At 37.2% G+C, this 21045-nt stretch overlaps 1 protein-coding gene across 1 annotated transcript in view; it reads right to left on the bottom strand.

The window, feature by feature from the left end:
• The window catches only part of ELOVL2 (ELOVL fatty acid elongase 2), a 61219-nt gene that overhangs the window by 17264 nt on the left and 22910 nt on the right, over positions 1-21045 (bottom strand). The window contains exons 3-4 of the mRNA XM_090268292.1: positions 8634-8697; positions 4141-4328 (exon numbers count right to left, since the gene is read on the bottom strand). Coding sequence (XP_090124418.1) covers positions 4141-4328; positions 8634-8697 — 252 coding nt within the window. The remainder of the gene's footprint in view (positions 1-4140; positions 4329-8633; positions 8698-21045) is intronic.

The raw sequence follows: 21045 nt of genomic DNA, 5'->3' as shown, positions 1-21045 counted from the left end.
AGAATGGAAGGGCAGATAAAGTGCTTCCCAGACAAGGTAAAGCTAAAGAAGTTTATCATCACCAAGCCGTTATTATATGAAATGTTAAAGGGACTTACTTAAGAAAAAGAAGATCAAAACTATGAATATTAAAATGACAATGAACTCACAACTATCAACAACAGAATCTAAAAAATAAAAACCGAGTCCTACTAGGCAAACCAGAATAGGAACAGAATCATAGGTAAGGGGATCATTTGGAGGGTTATCAGCTGGGAGGGGGAAGGGGAGAAATGAGGAAATGGTGCAGGGATTAAGAAGCATAATTGTTTAGTACAAAATAGAGGGAAGTTAAGAATAATATAGAAAAGGGTGAAGCTATAGAACTCATATGCATGACCCAGGGACATGAACTATGGGGGGTGGGATTTCTGGAGGGAAGGGGAGTACTGGGCAGATGGGAGCAAAGGGAAAAAAAATTGAGACTACTGTAACAACATAATCAATAAAATATACTTAAAAATAATAATCTGTAGTTTATTAATCTGCTGAATTTTTTTGTAAGAGGCTCTAGTCTCTTCATTATGTACTAACAATGTAGTAGTGGGAGAGGACAGGCGATATTCTGTTACCCCATGGCATTTCCTGCTTCAATTATATTTATTTAGGCTATCTTCACTCCTGTGCTACCTCTGTAGAACTACCTGACAATTGAACAACGAAAGAGCAGAATTAAGCAGCTAAACTACAGGAGGTTCTATATGACTTACCGTGTACCATTCCTAATCCCCTAGCTGGGTTGGTGTGCAGGAACCATGCAATCTACATGTTGATGAAAAACATGCTTAGCCTTAAGGAAATGTGGGCTACTTCAAAGTAATACATCTAGAATCCACTGGCTTTTCATCTCTACCAAATTAATTCAAGCTGCTAGCATCTGTTGAATGTTGTTCTGCAATCGTATCCTAACTGGACACTGTTTCTATTCTTGCCCCCAACTCACTTTCATAGTCCAATTTCCATGTAGCAACCAAAATAACCTGTTTTAAAAGGGAGATCCACATTGCTCCCCTGATTAAAATCCTTCTGTGGCTTTCCATTATACTTAGAATAAAACCCAAATGTCTTTCAAGACCCTATACAATCAGCCACATCCCCACCTCACCCTGAATCATTCTCTCCTCTGTCTGCTGTGTCCTTGTTCCATTGTTTCTTTTTATGGTCCTTGAACACTCCAAGCTTATTCTGCCTCAAGAACTTTACACTCACTGCTCATTCTGCATGAACACACTCTCCCCAGATTTTTAGATGCCTGGCTTGTTTTCATCATTCAGTCTCAGCTCAAATATCACCTCCTTCGTGAGAAATTCCTGTACCACCACCAACCTATTACTCTTCAATGCACTAGGGCAGCAATTTTCAACCTTTTTCATCTCATGGCACATATAAACTATTTAATTACTAAAATTCTGCAACACTCCAAAAAATAGGTATAATTTTGATTCATTCACACCAAACAGCTATTGTTATGTTGGCTATTATCGTTTTTAAAATTGACAATCTAAGGACATGAGGTCAGTGCCCCTGACTAAATAGTCAGGTATGGCATGTTTTAAAAATTCTTGCAGCATACTGGTTGAAAATCTCTGTACTAGGGCAAAGACTGTGTTCTATAATCTAGAACAGAATCTGATACAGTAAAGGAACTCAATACATATTTGTTGAAAAAAGAATTTTAGCAATAATTTCCTGGGCTAAGCAAACATCTGGCCAATGCATAACAAGTCAGCAAGATTAACTCAATTTATCACTCGACTGGTATCTATTAAATGTACTCCAGAAATGTCAAAGAAAAGACCTTATGCCTGCCCTGAGAAAGGTTACAATCAGAGGAGGCTAGGAGGCAACTAATAGTGATTTTGAACCAAGAGACATAAAAGTGTGAGAAAAGAAAGGCAAAACTCATAATAGTGAGTGCGCTTGGTGCAGGTGTTCTCCGTAAAAAGACATTAACTATTTACTTGGTTGTTCAAAAACTAAACTTGTTCTTGTTTCTATTGATGGTAACTAATATTCACTTTAAAATGTACAAAGCCTTTTCACATTTACTAAGTCTTATTTATACCATCTGTGAACACCTGATTACACAATCCGTCACTCTGTCTCTATATATCCTGGGCTTAGTACACTTCACATACCTCCTAAGTGCTCACTGCATGTTGGCTGAACAAATATAATTAACCCTCACATCTCACTCATGAACTCATTTGGACAAATAGCATATCTCCATTTCAAAGATAAATTGCCTAAGGTTCATTCAGAGAATCTATGTAACTCCTCTAAAATTACAGGAAAACTGGCAGAAATGACACATGAATTCGGATCTTCTGACTCCACTACACCAAAGCATCTGGCAGGTATTGGAGCTTCCTATGTAGTCAGATCTTCAAGCTGGCTCTTCCGATACAACTGTTACTTCTGACAAAAATCCAATGAAAAATATTGTTCCCGTTGATATATAGGGAAACTAACACCATAAATTGTGGGAGACAGGAAGGCATGGTTCAAAAGACTTTGAGGACCGTTGTGTGGAGCCCAGCCCGAAAATGGAAACCTGGGTCTTAACCTGCTGGGTTTTATCTTTCCTGCTTGCTATGACTCCCACCCTCCAGGGGGTTTTAAAGGTAAAATAAAAATGTGAAGTGGCTTTTAAGGAAAAGGAGACCTGCTCTGTTTTTCTCTGAATAGCCCCAAATTCTTGTCAACAGAATGTGAAAAACAGAACGATTAAGTAAGAGGAAATGTTTTTGAACTTGTGTAAAATACCTGCGCATTTCAACCCTGTATTGATCTGCATTTCCCTTTGTTATTACTCCCAACCATTTGGTGAAGGGCTGCATGTTTTTCTTATGCATTTCTGCATGTAGAAAGTAGATAATAACCCTGGCTAATAAAGAAACAGAGGCAATTTTCCTCAGAAAAAAAACCCTACTTTCCTTCCTCAAATGGTGAGTGTTTGAGTAGTTTCTTCATCCATTCCGAGGGACCCAGAGTCTCTCTCAATAAATTACTATCTCATAAGCTCATCTAGTGAACTAAAATTCATTTAGTAGAGAACCTAAAATAAAACTTCCCCTTTCAGAGTGAGGTAGATTAGTGAGCCCAATGTGTGTGAGTTTAGAACTGTTAGCACAGCTTTCCCACCTCCTGCACTCTGACTGATACCTCAAATGCCATTGGTAGAGTTTAATTACAGTCGTTTTAGATAATGGTTTTTTAACATTATTAGAATGGCACATTTTAGACTAATGCACAGATTACTGGTAATTCTATAGATGAGACAACATTTTTTTTAAGAAAAGGATTTATTTACTTATTTGTTTTAATTCAAGGATACAGGAAGGCAGCTATACTTGTGCCATCAAGAGCTATTTATAATTTACATGAATGATTTTATCCTAACTTTTCCCTAAAAACATTTTATGTTTATCACACTCCCTCCTTTCCCCTCCCCTTATCTGTCAGGCCTTAGGTTGTATTGGCAGGACAATTATTCTTTTTCTTGTAAAATCACTTGGATTTGGCACTTTACAAATGAATGGAGAGTACATGATGAAATGAGGGCAGCTAGAGATGAGCTAGAAGGTCAACTCAGGTCTCCAGAAATTAACCCTGAGAAACAGCTATCCCATTGTCATAGTGGCCCAAAGATGCGGGATGTATCCTTTAGGGGACAGTACATTTGTATTTCAGTCAAACTAACTGCATTTGATATTTAATTTTAAAAATACCCTTTTCCTCAACAGCTGTCTATTTTCAGGAAAATCACGTAGCTTTTCTAAGCCTCAGCATCATAATTCATAATAGGAGAAAATTATAAGATCTTTAAATGCCCATTCAGATCTAAATTGTGGTTTTAAATTTCAACGAAAGACTAAGGACTATAAATAAATAGGCCTAAATTAGGATAAGAAAAATTCAGGTTAGAAACAAAGACTTCTAGGGCTTTCAGAAGTCATACTATCAAATGCTAGAACACAAGTTCTTGAGGTCTTAAAGAATAGTTTGATAGCAACCTTGGATAGTTCTCCTATGCTAGATTTAATTGCTTCTAAAAATCTCTCAATTATAGACTCCAGACTCAGCTACACCGATACTTACCTCTACTAGCATATACATGGAGAGAAGTGTGATTCCGAGATTATACATGGTGAGGATACCCCTGAGGGAAAGAGCAGGCCTGTTCTTCATGTATTTGTTACCCAGCCATATTGAAAGCAGATACACGACAGTAAGAACAAAGGTAGGAAGGTAAGAGTCCAACATGAACCATCCTCTGACTCGAGAATCTGAAAAGAAACACACACAGTGAGAATCCTGAAGAGCAACACTTCTGTTCAGTTATAAGATATTCGCACATATATTTTCATTGTACATACCAAATACAACAGGGAACAGTATGACAGGGCATTAAGGAAGCTGGATTTGGGTTGTCATTCAGAAGAAGAAACAAGTGTGGACTGGAATGGAAGTTTTCGTGGAGCAAACAGGGCTTAAGCTGAACACTGAATGACAGGAAAAGTTAATGAAGGTGAGAAGTAAGAGTTCTTGAATGTCTGCTTTGGAATCATTACTATGCTTATTTACTCTAATTCAGTAAATATGAAGCATTTTATGCCACTTTTTGGATTAATAAACAGCTCAGAAAGCTTTAGTAACTTGCAAAGGGCTGTATAAGAGTTGGCATCAGGGTCAGGATTTGAATTCACATTTGACTCCCAGCCATTTCATAACTATAGCTCAGCAGCATAAAATAATTATAATTTGTTATTATGGCTATACTATTATTACTAACATTTACTGAGTGCTTATTCTGTGTCATACACTGTTCTAAAGTCTTCTATATGCAATAACTTATTTAACTCTCAAAGCAGTCTTCTCATATAGGTGATATTATTTTGAGTAACTTTACTGAGATATAATTGATATAGAACCTTGTACATATTTATTGTATACATTTTTATGAGTTTGGACATATATGCAAACATATATGTCATCACCACAGTCACTGTAATAGACATACAGGTGATATCATTATCCCTAGTTTACATTTGAAGAAAATTTAGCTATAGAAGGTAAAAAATTAAATAACTTGCATTAAACTGCTACCCTACCTGCTGTTATGGTGTTATGGGTTGAAATGTAACCTCTAAAAAGATATGTTCAAGTCCTAACTCCTGGTATCTGTGACTGTGACCTTATTTGGAAATTAGGGTCTTTGCAGATGCAGCCAAGTGAAGATAAGGTCACACTGGATTGGGGGGGGCCCTGACCAGTGACTGGTGTTTTTATAAGAAAAGGAGATTTAGATTCAGGGACACAAAGAAGACACTATGGGAAGATGGAGGCAGAGATTGGAGCCAAGGAATGCCAAAGATGGCTGGCTGGCAGCCACTAGAAGTTAGGAAGACAGGCACGGAACAGAGTCTTTCCTAGAACTTCAAAGGGAACCATGGCCTTGCCAACACCTTGACTTCAAACTTGTAGCCTCCAGAACTGTGGGAGAATAAACTGCTGCTCTTTTAAGCCATGTAGTTTGTGGTACTTTGTTACCGCAGCCCTAGGAAACCCATCCACATGGTTTACTTGTTAGCTTTCCAAATGTTTCAGATGTGCCAGTTTTACCTTCTCATCTACAGTACATGCTCCATGAGACAGACACCAGATCTTATATTTCCACTCTGTCTCACTCATAACTTATATCCACCCAGTAGTGCTGAGTTGAAAGGAAACAGTTATTAAATATATATTAATTGACACACTGAGTCAATCACATATTGCAAAACTAATATAGCACCTGACTTTTTTGTTTTCTTATGTCATGGTCCTATAAGTACTTGTTGCAATTGTCACAGAGGCTCATAACTGATCCAACCAAAATATGAGAACCTATACTTGTAAGAATATTATTATTTTGGGACTTGAGAAGTGTTAGCTCTGAATCTGTGTCAGGCATTTGCCCACAACAACACCCCTTAAAAGTACTAACATGGTGTAGGTAAAATCAGAGAAGATCTGAGGACACCTAGAAGCTTACCAGGTGGCTGTCAGTCAACTTAAGCTTGTGCCACTTTAAGAAGGTGACAAGGATTTGTGATGGCCAAGATGGCACTGGGGAGGTCAACTGATCCAGTTGCCAAATGCCAATCTTACAGTCTCTTTGCTACAATGTAAACTTCCATTAAACCTAAAATATTTCCCTCAGTCCAAAATAAGTATAATGGGCAAAAGGGTTTTGGACAGGTGAGATGTACCTGGCACACCTTCCTCCAAAGAAGCCCTTCTTTTCCCTAATGTGGGACATTGAAAAATTAATACCTGTCTTTTGTCATCTAGTGGTTACGGATTAAATGATGTCCTTTAACCCTGTTGCCCCCAGAATACAACAAGGATGCCAGCCTGTCAAACCAAGCATGCCGTTGTCCAGAGACAGCCAACCAACCTGGAGTCTGCACGATCCTTCCCCTTGTGGGAAGGCCACCCTCCCCTCCACATCCCCACTCTTATTAGGGATTTCTTGACCCACGGGTAGGTAGGACGACGACCATGTCCAGCTTGAAGCAGCTAGAGGAGCTCGAGACCTTCATCCATTGTCCTTTATAAGATTGTAAAGGGTCTTAAGTCTGAGAGGGAGGAATTGTTATTTTTTATTGTTAAAATATTTAACTAATTAATTAATTAATTTTAAAAAAAGAAGAAGAAGAATATATGAAAGGGTGAGGCGGGAGAGCTTGTATGTACGACCCATGGGCATGGACTTGGAGAGGGGATTGTTGGGGAAGGGGGGTGCTGGGCGGAGGGGAGCAAAGGGGAAAAAAAAATTGGAACTATTGTAACAATATAATCAATAAAATATACTAAAAAAAAAAAAAAAAAAAAAAAAATGACCAAAACCGAGTAGCAACTATAATCCTATCCTTAATTGATCCAACATCCATGTAATTCCAGGTCATGATGATCTTACCAATGGTAAAGTTCAGTGTGAAGTTGGCTGAGAGAGACTGTTATGTAACTCTCTAGTGGAAGTGTCAGAAAGCCACAGTCACTAAGAAGCCCTGCATGCTTAAGTTAGAGCATCATGCCCTCTACACTACCCACTAGAACTGTAAAGGCAGAGAACACATTAAGTCAAGTAGGTTACAGGTACCCCACCCTGCCTATCCCACAGGATCATCACAAGCATAAAATGGAAAAAAACAAAACAAAACCAAAGACTATATGAAAGTATTTTTTAAGAAGTTCTATACAGTCACAAGGTATCATTTTATTAAAATTATATAGTCATTTACTTAGAATAGAAACTGGAGAGTGGTCTTTAGACCTCTAAGTAATTCTGTTCAGATTTTGAGAAACAAAAACCTCTTCATACCCCACACCACCCCCAATGGTGCTGAGGAAATAATTTGTAGATTTTTCACAGCTTTGTGATCCAGCAAGGCTCAAGTGAAACAAAACATGTTGTTTAGAATTTTTTCATTTATTTGCAAAGTACATAGTGCCTAATATGTGCCTGGATCTATTAGAAGCACTGGAAAGAACAGCCATGGTTGCTGTTCTCATGGGAGAAAGAGCTATTAATAACAATAAAGTATATGATCAGAATATCAGAGACTGAAATAGAGTACAGATCTACTTTAGAGGGGCAAACTCCCTGAAATCTCTGTTAGGGAAAAGGTAACATTTAAGCTGATACCTGAAGTAAGAGATAGCAGGGAGGAATTCCAGGCTCTGGGAACAGTATATGAAAGAATTTTATATATTTGAGGAGGTAAAAGATGTCAGATGTCAGCTTGAGTGGGGAAGAGCGGCACTGCCTGTTGGAGAGGCAGCTGGGGTAAGATGATACAGGGTATGGAGTCTAAGCTAAGAAATTTGTTTTTTATCTGAAGGACACTGAGTATTAAGCTAGGGTATCACATATTGTGCTCAGGCTTTTAAAGTATTATTCCAGCTGATATTTAATAAATCATTAGAGGAAGGGAGACTAGTTAGGATAACTTATTACCACTTAGTGCTAAGTTGAGAGGAGTTGTTAAATATATATCAACTGGCACAGTAAGTTGATTGGCACATGGCAGTAGTCTTAAGTGACTGGTGATGGAGGAATGACTGAGAGACTCAGAATGACTGAGAGTTTAGAAACTCAATCTAACAGACCTGGGCACAGAAAGCTCCCACATCTTTAAAGAGAATTTATCAAGACCATGTTAGGGCAGAAATACTATATGACTGTGCATGTGAGGATGGTGGAAGGTGAATGGTCTGTGGAGAGAGGAGAGAAGGAACATAGGTTTAGAAGGAAAGCTACAGCCTACTTTGGTAGCCAGGTTTTGGTAACTTTGGTAGCTAGAGAGACACCAAAGGAAAGTATTGCACTGCATTCTACTCCTGCTTTCTGCTCCCAGAACTTTAATCCCAGGAGAGGTTGAGCAGGAGAAGTGAGGCCTGCGGATGCTCTGGGAGAAGTATAAAAAAGGTGAGGGACGTTAACTCTCTAAATGTACCATACTATTTTCAAGACACCAGAACTGACAATTCTCTTCAATAACAATACTGTGTTCCTTCCACATTAAGTTCTCAAGTAGTTCACTTACCTCGAGGTCCAAACATACTGTCCAAAAAAGCATTGACTTCATCATCAAAAGTCTTTAGATGCTCCTGAAAAGATAAATAAAAAAATGATTAAAGTGGTTTTGAGGGGAAATTCTCAAAACAAACCACTATCAACAATGGGCAGTTGACATAATCTCCAAGGGTTCTAGATTCAATGACTTTTGACTGTAAAGAGAACCGGTAAATGTAGCCTGGTTTCTCACAAGCTTTTAGATTTGGAAGCAAACAATTCCTCTCTCATTTCCTTAGGCAAGAGGAGTTCAGAAAAACAGGGTTGGTACATTTCAACATCAAAGGGTTATTGACCTTAATACCATTTTCTTCTAAAATGCTTAGAGGTATAATAAGCATTTCCATAAGTAACATCTATTGTTGCAGTAAACAGAAGTATGCAAACAAAAAGGAAGTCTAAACCTACAGGATGTAATGTAATTATTAAATGAAAATACAGCTGAATTGTATTTCATTTAGCTAAGTCTAAAGCTCTAAAGGGGACTTGTTTTTCCATGAAGGAAGTTAAGCATTATAGCTATTTTCCATTACCTTTATATTTTGTTTGTTTTCAAAACTTTTTTATACACTAAATAGTATAGTCAATAGCATCTCTTTAATAGTACAGTAAATAGCATCACTGGGGTACATCAGATTAATTATTGCCACATTAATTGGATTCAGATTGGGATTGCAGAATTTCTTCTAAGAATCTTAAGGTTGATAAACTGGTTTTTGGCTCTTGATTTAGCTCCTATTAATGCTGGTCTGCTATTATACTGCTCAAAATACCTGCTAAGGTGTCCCTGCCCATCTAAAAAGGTCTAGAACTCCTCCTCGAGCAAAGAGAAGATGAGACAGAGCACTCCCCCATGTTCCTAGGAAAGGGATCTCTGATGAGGATTTGGGGACCGTGAACTAGTCCCTGACTAGACGTGAACTGAGCATGATGGCACTCAGCAGTTCATATAGAACGTTTGTTGCAATCAATATCTGGAGTGCAGTCAAAAGCATCTCATTCTCAAAGAAAATGTTAAGTGCCAAAAAGAAAAATTAATTGACTGGCATTGAAGAGAAGGTCTACATGTTTGGTGATACGCACACAGCGTTTGGACCTGTTACTTATTTGTGACTTTAAACCGGAGAGAAATTTCAAGGAAACTTAGGTCTTTGGGAACTTTAGGAAGGAGGATGAGGATTAGAAACTAACACTTATTAGTACCTACTACTGCTGGCCAGTGTATTAGAAATTTTATTATCTCATAATTTTGAAAGTTTTTGAACAGTGTTTTTATCTTTGGTTTCTATGAAGGGCATCTCAGAAAGATCTTGAGAAAGATCAGTTACATAACATCTCAGTGTGACAAGACTGTGATTTTTGTTGTCATTAGAATAGGACAGATCTGTCTAGATCTCTCATTTTTGAACGAAATATGTTAACGTCACTGATGTGCCTACCCTCAAAACAAATACCAATGAGATTTCTTTTTATTGCCACACCTATCCAAATGTTTACACTTTTTCAGTTCATTTGCTAAGGTTCAAAATCCATTTTACAACATCTGTAGATCTATGAACACTCTAATTAAAGGTCACAGGGATTGTGTTCTTTCTATAATCTTGCAAAAATGTAGTCACAGTGGAAGAAGAGCAGAAACAGAAGTAAATAAGGGAAAGACATGAAGAGAGAGAAGAGGATGAAAGAAATTAATGAGAAGGAACATTTCATTCTTCCAGTCATTAATTTGCTGATTGATTGACCAATTATCTAAACATGCTTAGGTTGAGGGTTTAGTCCCAGGGTACATACAAGAGGCAATGGATTGATGTTTCTCTCCTTCTCCTTCTCCCTTCCTTCCCCTCTCTCTCTTAAAAAAAAAAGTGAATGGATAAACGAATTGTGGTATAGCCATACAATGAAATGCTACTCAGCAATACAAAGGAATGAACTATTTATGCACATGAACGAATGCCAAAATTATGATGCTGCAGAAAGAAGCTAAACAGCAAAAAAAAAAAAAAAGAAAAGGAATACATATGTTTCCATGAAATTCTAGAAAATGTAAGCTTGTTTATGTGACAAAAAGCAAATCATGGCTGCTTGGGGTCTTCAGTGGAGGGCAACAGAATATCCTTCAAAAATGAGAGAGTGAAATAAGGATGTTTTCATATACGCATAGTAAAAGGATTTGTAGCTAGCAGAACTCCACTACAAAGAATGATAAAGATGTTTTTCATGCCAAAAGGAAATAACTCCACATGAAAAGTAGCATTTACAGAAAAGAATCTAGAGCACCAGAAAGAGATCTAACTAATTGAAGTGTCATAACTCAGAGCAAGCTGGCCTTCACCCACCTCATCACATCAGCTGTAACTACAATCATCACCTCTCACACCATGTTCATCCTCACCCAGGAGCAGTGATTCTTAACACCCAAGTGATGTCCTGCAACTGCCCCTTCTTCTACTTGGCCATGTGACGTGCAACTCACATTTGTAGACTGGATCACCATGCACTCCTGCCTCAGAGATTACTTGGGAAATAGCCATGAAGAGCACACCTAGGTTTTTGCCACCATGATGCTGGTCGGGACTTCCACCCAGCTCTAACGGCATTAATTGGAGCTCAACATCAAGCAGGTGCACCTAATGGGAGGACATATCCCGATCTGTTCTTGAAGACGCGAACTCATGATCACTGTGGGGATGGCCTCATCCTGAACACCTTGATAACTCAAGATTTTCTTTAGCAAAGGCAGTCTTGCCATCAGAAACTTAGCACCATCATAAATAAACCCCACCACAAAAGTTCTGCCTATGCTTTCTCTGATTTTTAAATGACAGGACTCCAGATTTTGTTTTTTTCTTTCTCCCTTTCCTTCCTCTCCTTTCTCTCTTCTGTTACTTTCCTTCCTTTCTTACCTTCTTCCACTCCTTTCTTTCTTTCTTTCCTTCCTTAATTCCACATTCCCTTCTTTTTACTTCCCCTGCTTCCTTTCTTTCTTCCCTCGTTCACTCATTTCTCCTTGCATTCCTTTCTTTATGTTTAAGCATTTTGTTGTTTTATTATTTATTTACTTGGCATTAAAAAATACAGTGACTCATATCTTGGTGTTTGTTCTCTTTGTTGATATAGTTTTATAGACCATTTTAAAAACACTTATTCAGCCAGAATAGTTATTTCCCACCACCAACTCCCTTCCTCACTGGTTTTTAAAATGATAAAAAGCCATTAAGATGACAAAACTGTTAAGTTTGGAAGAAGTCATAGTATCCAAATTCTTAACTTTCCTTTTTAAAATTATATTTCACAGTAAACTAAATGTGAAGTGCTCAATGATAGCAGGGCAGAAAATGGGATCTGACCAGCTCTGGAATATATCATATTTCAGACTAACCAAACAACTCTTAAAATTTCCCAGGAACCTCAGGGTCAAGGCTGAGTTACACAGACTGAGAGACAAGAACATGGAGTCTCCCTGCAGGAGCAACGGGCACAGACTAGATAGAATGCCATCCCATAATGAGTCTCCCATGTTATTCCCGGGGCTCAGGATGAATGTCCACTGTTGAAAGCTCATTTGGCAGACTCCTGAGGGACTCTTCTCAGCCAGTCTCTCATGTATTTGAAGAGTTCAATGTGTTCATATCTGTGAACACAACTTGAAGGTTTAGAGGACATAAAACATTCTTAGGCTTTCTTGCAACTGACATTACACAATGCGTATTTATGCATATTTTACACTGATAACCCTAATGTCTTTGAGAGGTCTACTCACTCAACATCTCAACCTCCAACTACTGTACTCTGGAGGGAACAGTAGACTAAGTTAGCCACAGGGTAAGGAATAGGTAAAAATTCTTATTCATTTATGGAAACTCTAAATTGTTATATGTTTTAGGGAGTACTTTTCATAAGATTGAAACTAAGGTACTGAAGAATCTGCGGGAACACTTATACTTGGTTACTACATCTTAGGACAGATATAAATTGAAGAACAGAATATGCTACCCCAAAATATGCCACTTTTTAAATTAAGGTTATTTAATAAGCAGCTGGTAAACATAGGACACTCTGACCCTCCTTTCTCCCCCTGAAAGAAGGAAATAAATCTCTTCCTGTACTAGGAGGGTAGAAGGCAACCTTATCACCAGAGATGGGGAATTTAGGGCCAAAAGGAACAACAACAAACAAAGCCCAGAGCGAGTAGAAGGAAGGAAATCATCAAGATCAGAGCAGAATTAAATGACATAGAGACTAAACAAACAACTCAAAAGATCAACAAAACCAGTAGCTGGTTTCTTGAAAAGATAAATAAAATTGACAAGCCTTTAATCAGGCTCATCAAGGAAAAAAGAGGGCCCAAATAAACATAATCAGAACTGAAAGAGGAGAAATCACAACTGATACCACAGAAATACAAAGGATTGTAAGAAACTACTATAAACAACTGTAGGACAAGAAATTTGACAACCTAGATGAAATGGACATATTTATGGAAATATATAATCTTCCAAAACTGAACCAAGAAGAAGCAAAAAGTCTGAATAGACCAATAATAAAGAGTGAAACTGAATCAGTAATCAAAAACTCCCAGCATATACAAAAGCCCTGGACTGGATGGCTTCACAGGAAAATTTTATAACACATTTAGGGAAGAACTAAGTCCTATCCTTCTCAAACTATTTCAAAAAAATCCCAGAAGAGGGAAGACTCCCAAACTCTTTCTATGAAACCAGTATTACCCTAATTCCAGAACCAGGTCAAGACACAACAAAGAAAGAAAATTACAAACCAATAGCGCTGATGAACATAGATGTTAAAATCCTCAACAAAATACTGGCAAACCAGATCCAGCAACATATTAAACAGATCATATAGCACGATCAAGTGGGATTCATCCCAGAGATGCAAGCATGGTTTAATATTCGCAAATCAATAAATGTAATACACCACATAAACAAAATGAAAGACAACAATCACATGATCATATCAATAGATGCTGAAAAAGCATTTGATAAAGTACAACACCCATTTATGATGAAAACATTCAGTAAAATGGGAATACAGGGAGCATATCTCATCATAATAAATGCCATATATGGGAAACCTGAAGCCAACATCATATTCAATGGGCAAAAACTGAAAGCATTCCCCCTAAGATCACGAACAGAACAAGGATATCCACTGTCTCCACTACTATTCAACATAGTCTTGGAAGTGCTAGCCATAGCAATTAGACAAGAGAAAGAAATAAAAGGCATCCAAATTGGGAAAGAGTAAGTAAAACTGTCATTATTTACAGATGACATGATAGTGTACATAGAAAACCCTATAGACTCCACAAAAAAACTACTCGACCTAATAAGTGAATTTGACAAAATATCAGCATACAAAGTCAATATTCAGAAATTGAAGGCATTTATGTACACCAACAATAAAATATCAGAGATAGAAACTAGAAAAAAAATCCCATTTACTATAGCAACAAGAAAAATAAAGTACCTAGGAACAAACTTAACCAAGGAGGTAAAAGTCCTGTATTAGGAAAACTACAGAACACTGCACAAAGAAATTAAGGAAGATACAAATAAGTGGAAGCATATACCATGTTCATGGATGGGAATAATCAACATCATTAAAATGTCCATACTACTCAAAGCAATTTATAAATTCAATGCAATCCCTGTTCAAATACCAAAGGCATATTTCACAGACCTAGGAAAATACTTCAAAAATGATATGGAACCAAAAAAGACCCCAAAGAGCAATAGCAATCTTGAGGAAGAAGAACACAGTAGGTAGAATCACAATACCTGATATCAAACTATACTATAAGGCCACTGTAATCAAAACAGTCTGGTACTGGCATAAGAACAGACATATAGATCAATGGAACAGAACAGAGAGCTCAAAAATAAACCCAGGTCTATATGGTCAACTAATATTTGACAAAGGGTGAAGAAAAATAAAATGGAGTGAAAAGAGCCTCTTCAACAAATGGTGCTGGGAGAATTGGTCAGGGACGTGCAAAAAAATGAAACTAGACCACCAACTTACACCATACACAAGAATAAACTCAAGACGGATCAAAGATTTAAATGTAAGTCATGATACCATAAAAGTCCTAGAGGAAAACATAGGCAAGAAAATCTCAGATGCCCCACGTAGCAATATTTTTGCCAATATATCTCCTAGGGCAAGGGAAATAAAGGAAAGAATAAACAAATGGGACTATATCAAACTGAAGAGTTTCTGCTTAGCAAAAGAAAACATCAGCAAGATGAAAAGAAAACCAACCATATGGGAAAACATATTTGCCAGTGATACCTCAGACAAATGATTGATCTCTGAAATATATAAAGAAGTTATACAATTCAACACCAAGGAGACAGATAATCCAATTAAAAATGGGCAAAGTACCTGAACAAACACCTCTCCAAAGAGGACATACAGAGGGTCCATAGGCATATGAAAAAATGCTCAACATCATCAGCTATCAGAGAGATGCAAATTAAAACCACAATGAGATACCACCTCACACTGATCTAATAGCCATCACCAACAAATCAACAAATAACAAGGGCTGGCAAGGATGTGGAGAAAAGGGAACCCTAGGGCACTGTTGGTGGGAATGAAGACTGGTGCAGCCCCTGCGGAAAACAGTATGGAATTTCATCAAAAACTAAAAAGGAACTGCCTTCTGATCCAGCAATTCCACTACTAGGATTATACCCGAAGAATCTTGAAACACCAATTCAAAAAAACCTATGCACCCCTATGTTCATAGCAGCGCTATTCACAATAGCCAAGTGCTGGAAACAGCCTAAGTGCCATCTGTAGATGAGTGGATTAAAAAACTGTGGTACATTTACACAATGGAATACTATGCAGGAGAGAGAAGGAAGGAACTCCTACCATTTGCAACAACATGGATGGAACTTGAGAGTATTATGGTTAGCAAATAATCCAGGCAGTGAAAGACAAATAAATACCATATGATATCACCTAATACAGAAAACTAATGAACAACACAAACAAATAAGCAAAACAGAACCAGGGGCAAGTAAACAAGGAGCAGACTAACAGTAACCAAGGGAGTGGGGGGAGGAGAGAAAGAGGGAAAGAAGGGGAAGGCTCTAGTCAAGGAACTAGTATGAATGACCCATGAACACGGACAATGGTGGGATGGACTGAGCGAGAAGGGGTGGGTGGGATGTGGGGAGTACAATGGAGGAAAAAGTGGGACAACTGTAACAGAAAAATCAATAAATAGAATTTTTAAAAAAAGATATATGCAGTCCATGTTCATCACATCATTATTTACAATAGCCAAGACTGGAAGTAGCATTAAATGTCCATCACTGAATGAATGAATAAAGAAAATGTGGGATAGAATGTGTGTGTGTGTACACACATAAAATAAAAATATTATTTAGCTAAAAGAAAAAAAAAGGAGTAAATCTTGCCATTAGCAATAACATAGATGAGCTTGGGAGCATTATTCTAAGTGAAATATGTCAGAGAAAGAAAAGTACTGTATGATCTCACTGATATGTGAAATCTAAAAATCCAAACCAAACAAAAAGAAATAGACACAGAAAAAACATTAGTGGTTGCCAGAGACAGGGAATTGTGTGGGGTGGGGGTGGGGGGCAGTCAAAATAGGCAAAGGAGGTCAAAAGGTATAAACTTTCAGTTAAAAAATAAATAAGTCCTGGGAATGTAATACACAAGCATGATGATTATAGTTAATACAACTATATTATATATTTAAAAGTTGCTAAAATCTTAAAAGTTGTCATAACAAAAAAACTATGTATAGTTACAGATGTTAACTAGACTTACTGTGGTTATTGTGTCATAATATATAAAAATATTGAATCATGGTGTACAACTGAAATTAATATAATGTTTGTCTCAATTAAAAGAAAAACTTCAGAGTGAATTCTGAATAGAACGAAACATCTTTAACCTGGTAAAGAAAATATACCAAAAATCACCAGCAAACATTTTATTTAATATTGAAACTCCAGCTGTATTCTCTAAAAAACTGGGAATAAGGCAAGCATGTGAACTTTCCCTGCTATGTCTAATGTATACTGAAGATATTGGCCAATGCTATGAAGACTAAAAAACATAAAATACAGGTATTGGAAGGGGAGAGGTATTATATTACTATTTGTTAGCAACTGAATCATCAACTTAAAACAACCAAGAGAATCAGCAAATAAACTGTTAGATCTATTAAGAATTAAGCAATGTTACAAGAGACTGGTCTAAAAAACTCACAGCATCTCTCTACTTTAGCAAAAACCAATTAAAAACCAATAGTAACAGAAGTGTAAATGTCTAGAAATGCTTAATACAAAAATGTCTAATACAGAAAGAAAACTTTAAAACTTTATAAAGGACATAGACAATGATATAAAGAAATGGGAGAGACATTTTGTATTCTTCTCTGAACATTTTAAAGATGTCAATTCTCTCCAAGTGTATCAATATATTTAGTACAATCCTTATCAAAGTTTTAGTGAATCTCTTAAGTAACTTGATCAACTTAACTTTAAAATTTATATGAAATGATCCAGCAATTCCACTTCTCAATATATATGCAGAGAAAATGAAATCTTGGGGCGGTATCTGCACCCCATGTTCACTGAAGCATTGTTCACAACAGCCAAGACATGAATGCAACCTAAGTGTCCACTGACAGATAAATGACTAAAGAAACTGTAGTATATCTATACAATGGAAGATTATTCATCAATTAAAAAAAAAAAGGAAATCCTCTAAGTTACAACAAATTGGATGAACCTTGAGAGAATTATGCTAAGTGAAGTAAGTCAGGCAAAGAAAAACAAATACAAGGAATGGAAAAAAAATGTCAAAGACAGAGAAACAGAGAACAGAGTGGTGACCATGGGCTGGGGAATGAGGAAATGGGGAGAAACTGGTCTAAGGGTACAAAATTCCAGTTATAAGATTAACAAGTTCTGGGGATCTAACACACAGCATTGTGACTATAGCTAACAAAACTGTATTATATACTTAAAAGTCGCTAAGAGAGTAGATCTTAAATGTTCTCACTACACATACACAAAGGGTAATTATGTGAGGTGATGGATGGTGGTAATAATTTTGTAATATATAAGCATATCAAATCATTACATTGTATACCTTACACTTATACAAAGTCACATGTCAATTATACTGCAATAAAGCTGGAAAAAATAGTACTCAGCCCAGCTCTCAACAGTAATTGGCAGTAAGTGGTTAAATTTTGAATTTCATATTATATATTGATAATTCTAAGTGACCAAAATCCAATGATCTTTAAAAGATGAAGAACATCAGTAGCTGTCTACTCTACAATTTCTCTGTATGTCTTTCAGAGATGTTCACAGGATACAAGAAGGGTCAATCAAGTCTTTTGTTACTCCACTGTGCTTAATCCACTAATACAGAGCATGGGAGAAAGATGTCTGGGTAAAGAATCACCCATTACCACACAAAGAAGATATTTTCTTTGATCGAAACAAATAAACCCATGTAGGACTTCCACTGGTAGGTTTGCAGCAGTCTTTCCTCAGATTATTGGTCAGATTACCATTTTGTTAAAAGTAAAAACAGTATCTTTGCCTTTGTATGTTAAAATCATACAAAAATCAAAGCCCCCAAGCTAGCCTAATTCAGTGACAACCTCATTATTTTTATCATTACAAGAGCTGTTGTTATTTTAATATAATGCAAATAATGCAGTACAGAGCTCAGAGGAAGGAAAGTAAGACTTTAGTGGATTGCATTAAAGTAGTACAGATATATACACTATGCATTTAACCTCAATTCCTTGGCATCCAATTGGATGCTGCAGGAAGAATTTGCATTCTGTTTGGCATAAAATCTGAAAATGTTCTTAAAACCAGATAAGTGTTACTAAGTTCTTTGGCTGACTCTGCCAAAAGTCAATGACTTCTACCCACTTTTCTAAGTCTCCTATCCTTCCAGATGCCTTCTGTGTACTCTGTGCACCAGGCATATCCAGTTATCTGAAGCTCCCCCAACGCGTAACTCTCTTTCAGTGCCATTGCAGATGTTCTTCCTTTTGCTTGGAAGACTCCTGATCACCTTTTAGTTTTCCATGACCACTCTCCTCCAAAACTGGTCAAGATCCTCTGTACCTGGCACACATTATAGACACTCAATAAAACATTCATGAAATGAATTTAGTAATAAATAAGTTTGCCAAAACCGTACCAAGAACCAGGATAGCAAACTTCAGGAATCCACTTTTGACCATTTTCCTTTGACAATACTGTTCTTTGACAGATTTAGAAAGTTTTCAGGATTATGTATACATTAATATATACAAGGCAAGTAAAGAATACTAGGGAGTAGGAAGAGGAGAGCTTTGATAGTGTCACTGTATTTTAAAGCAGAGGGATATTGTGACAGCAGTAATTCCAAAATCATAAAGAGTTGTGACTCAGTGGAAACCAACTAGTAGATTTTTAAGAGCCAAATACCAGTGTTTGAAATTACTAAGTTCAGTCATGTAGTTTAAATAGTTTTCTAATATGCAAGAGGGAGTATACACATTCTGCTATAGAGCATGAGCTGGTGCTCCTGACTCAGCACTTGGTTTCAGAATTCTCAGCAAAGTGAAGGGCAGTTCACTTTGCTCTAGAGCCTGAGTAACATCTTGGGAGGGAACCCACCCTAAGGAGATGCACTGGTGGAGTTGTCAAATACTGACAAGGATGACTCAGTAACAAGGCTTTGGATACCAGAAGAGTATTGTTCAGTTGTGTAAAAAGTCTGTTGCTTGGCATTCTTCATGGCTCAGAGTCCTAGGGGTAGTGACGAAAAAGAATGGGATGTAATTAATTTTACATGCTAAGAGATTGGGATTGCAAGAGAGGAGTGCTTTGTGTGATCTCTCTAACACAGAAGACACAAGCATTCTCAACTTTTGCATAGAATCTGGTACCTGCACACTCCTCTGCATCAGCAGTAGTACCAAGCAGAGCCCAGGACACCTGATATAAGCAACAGTAAACCCCCGCAAAGCAGGAGTGCTCAGCAGGATCAGCACTCCGCAGATGTAGCGGTGGTTTGGTGGATCTGACAACACTAGCCTTCGCCAGCAGAAGGGGACCTGAGCAAGAGAATAGGGCCAACTACCTGCACAAATGTCATGAAACACTGACCAGAAGTATTCATAAACAACCCTATAAGAACTCCTGGAAAAAATGTCTGGGTATGGGTATATGTTACAAATAGAGGATACTGCAGGTAATTTGTGAGGAGGTAGGGAAAGAACTAGTGCGACACAAAACATACATATACCAAGTATTGTCAGCTACTACTCGGATTTGTATCTCTGGAGCACAGAACAGTCCCTGGTTAACAAAGATATGAGATAAATATATCTGATTTGTTAAGTATAAAAACTAGATTTTATATATTTTTAAAATATATTGACATGGTTTAAATGATTTGTGAATTAATTCATTATTACACAGAAATTTAACAAGTTTAAGGAAACTGAAATTTAACTAAACAAATACATATTCTTTTTCTTTAAAGAATTTATTATTTATAGAGAAGGAAAAAGGAGGAAGAAAGAGAGGGAGAGAAACATGGATGTGCGAGAGAAACATCAATCGGTGGCACCCAACCAGGAACCTGGCCTGCAACCCAGGCCTGTGCTCTGACTGGGAATCCAACTGGTGAGCAGTGAGCTCTTGGTTTGCAGAACAACACTCAACCCACTGAGCAACAACAATCAGGGCCAAATGCATATTCTTAATAATAAGTATTAGCTTCTTTTCAATCATTTTGCAAGTTATGGCCTTCTCTTCAAGAGTATGAAAATAAAATCCCGATACATTTATTTTATAACATTCTGATCTCATTACAAGATATTAAATAACTTGCCTGAATTTCAAGTGAATAAAAATGAAATCTGCTATACAGAAAAACAAAATGTGTTAATTTCACAATTAGAAAATAAAGTCATTCAGTGATTCAATACTAAATATTTGAGGGACACAAAGCTAATAATGCTGCTAAGGTTGCAATTCAAGATTATCTGTAATGACCATTACAACTTCTACTTACTTCCACAGGAAGCAGTGAGTGAATACAAAACTCCTTGGATATTTAATCCAAAGCCAGACGGTTCTATTCAGAACACACTGGAACTGTACCAGTTTCTGAATTTGGGGACATGGAGAAGAATAAAGCTCTTTCACAATTAACAACAGTGATGAAAGGAGATTCTGTTCATATGTGCTTTGGTTATCAAGTACTGACCAGAGAGGAAGCAGGTTGGCTATTCTGCATGTACAAGTGGCATCCTTTTCAATGGGAAAACAAAGAAAAGCTTTTAATAATTT

Source organism: Furipterus horrens, unplaced genomic scaffold, assembly GCF_987537825.1.
Source record: "Furipterus horrens unplaced genomic scaffold, mFurHor1.1.pri manual_scaffold_3, whole genome shotgun sequence".
In the NCBI taxonomy this organism is placed as follows: Eukaryota; Metazoa; Chordata; class Mammalia; order Chiroptera; family Furipteridae; genus Furipterus; species Furipterus horrens.
The sequence above is the reverse complement of the archived record's forward strand: the minus strand, read 5'-3'. Positions and strand labels throughout refer to the sequence as shown.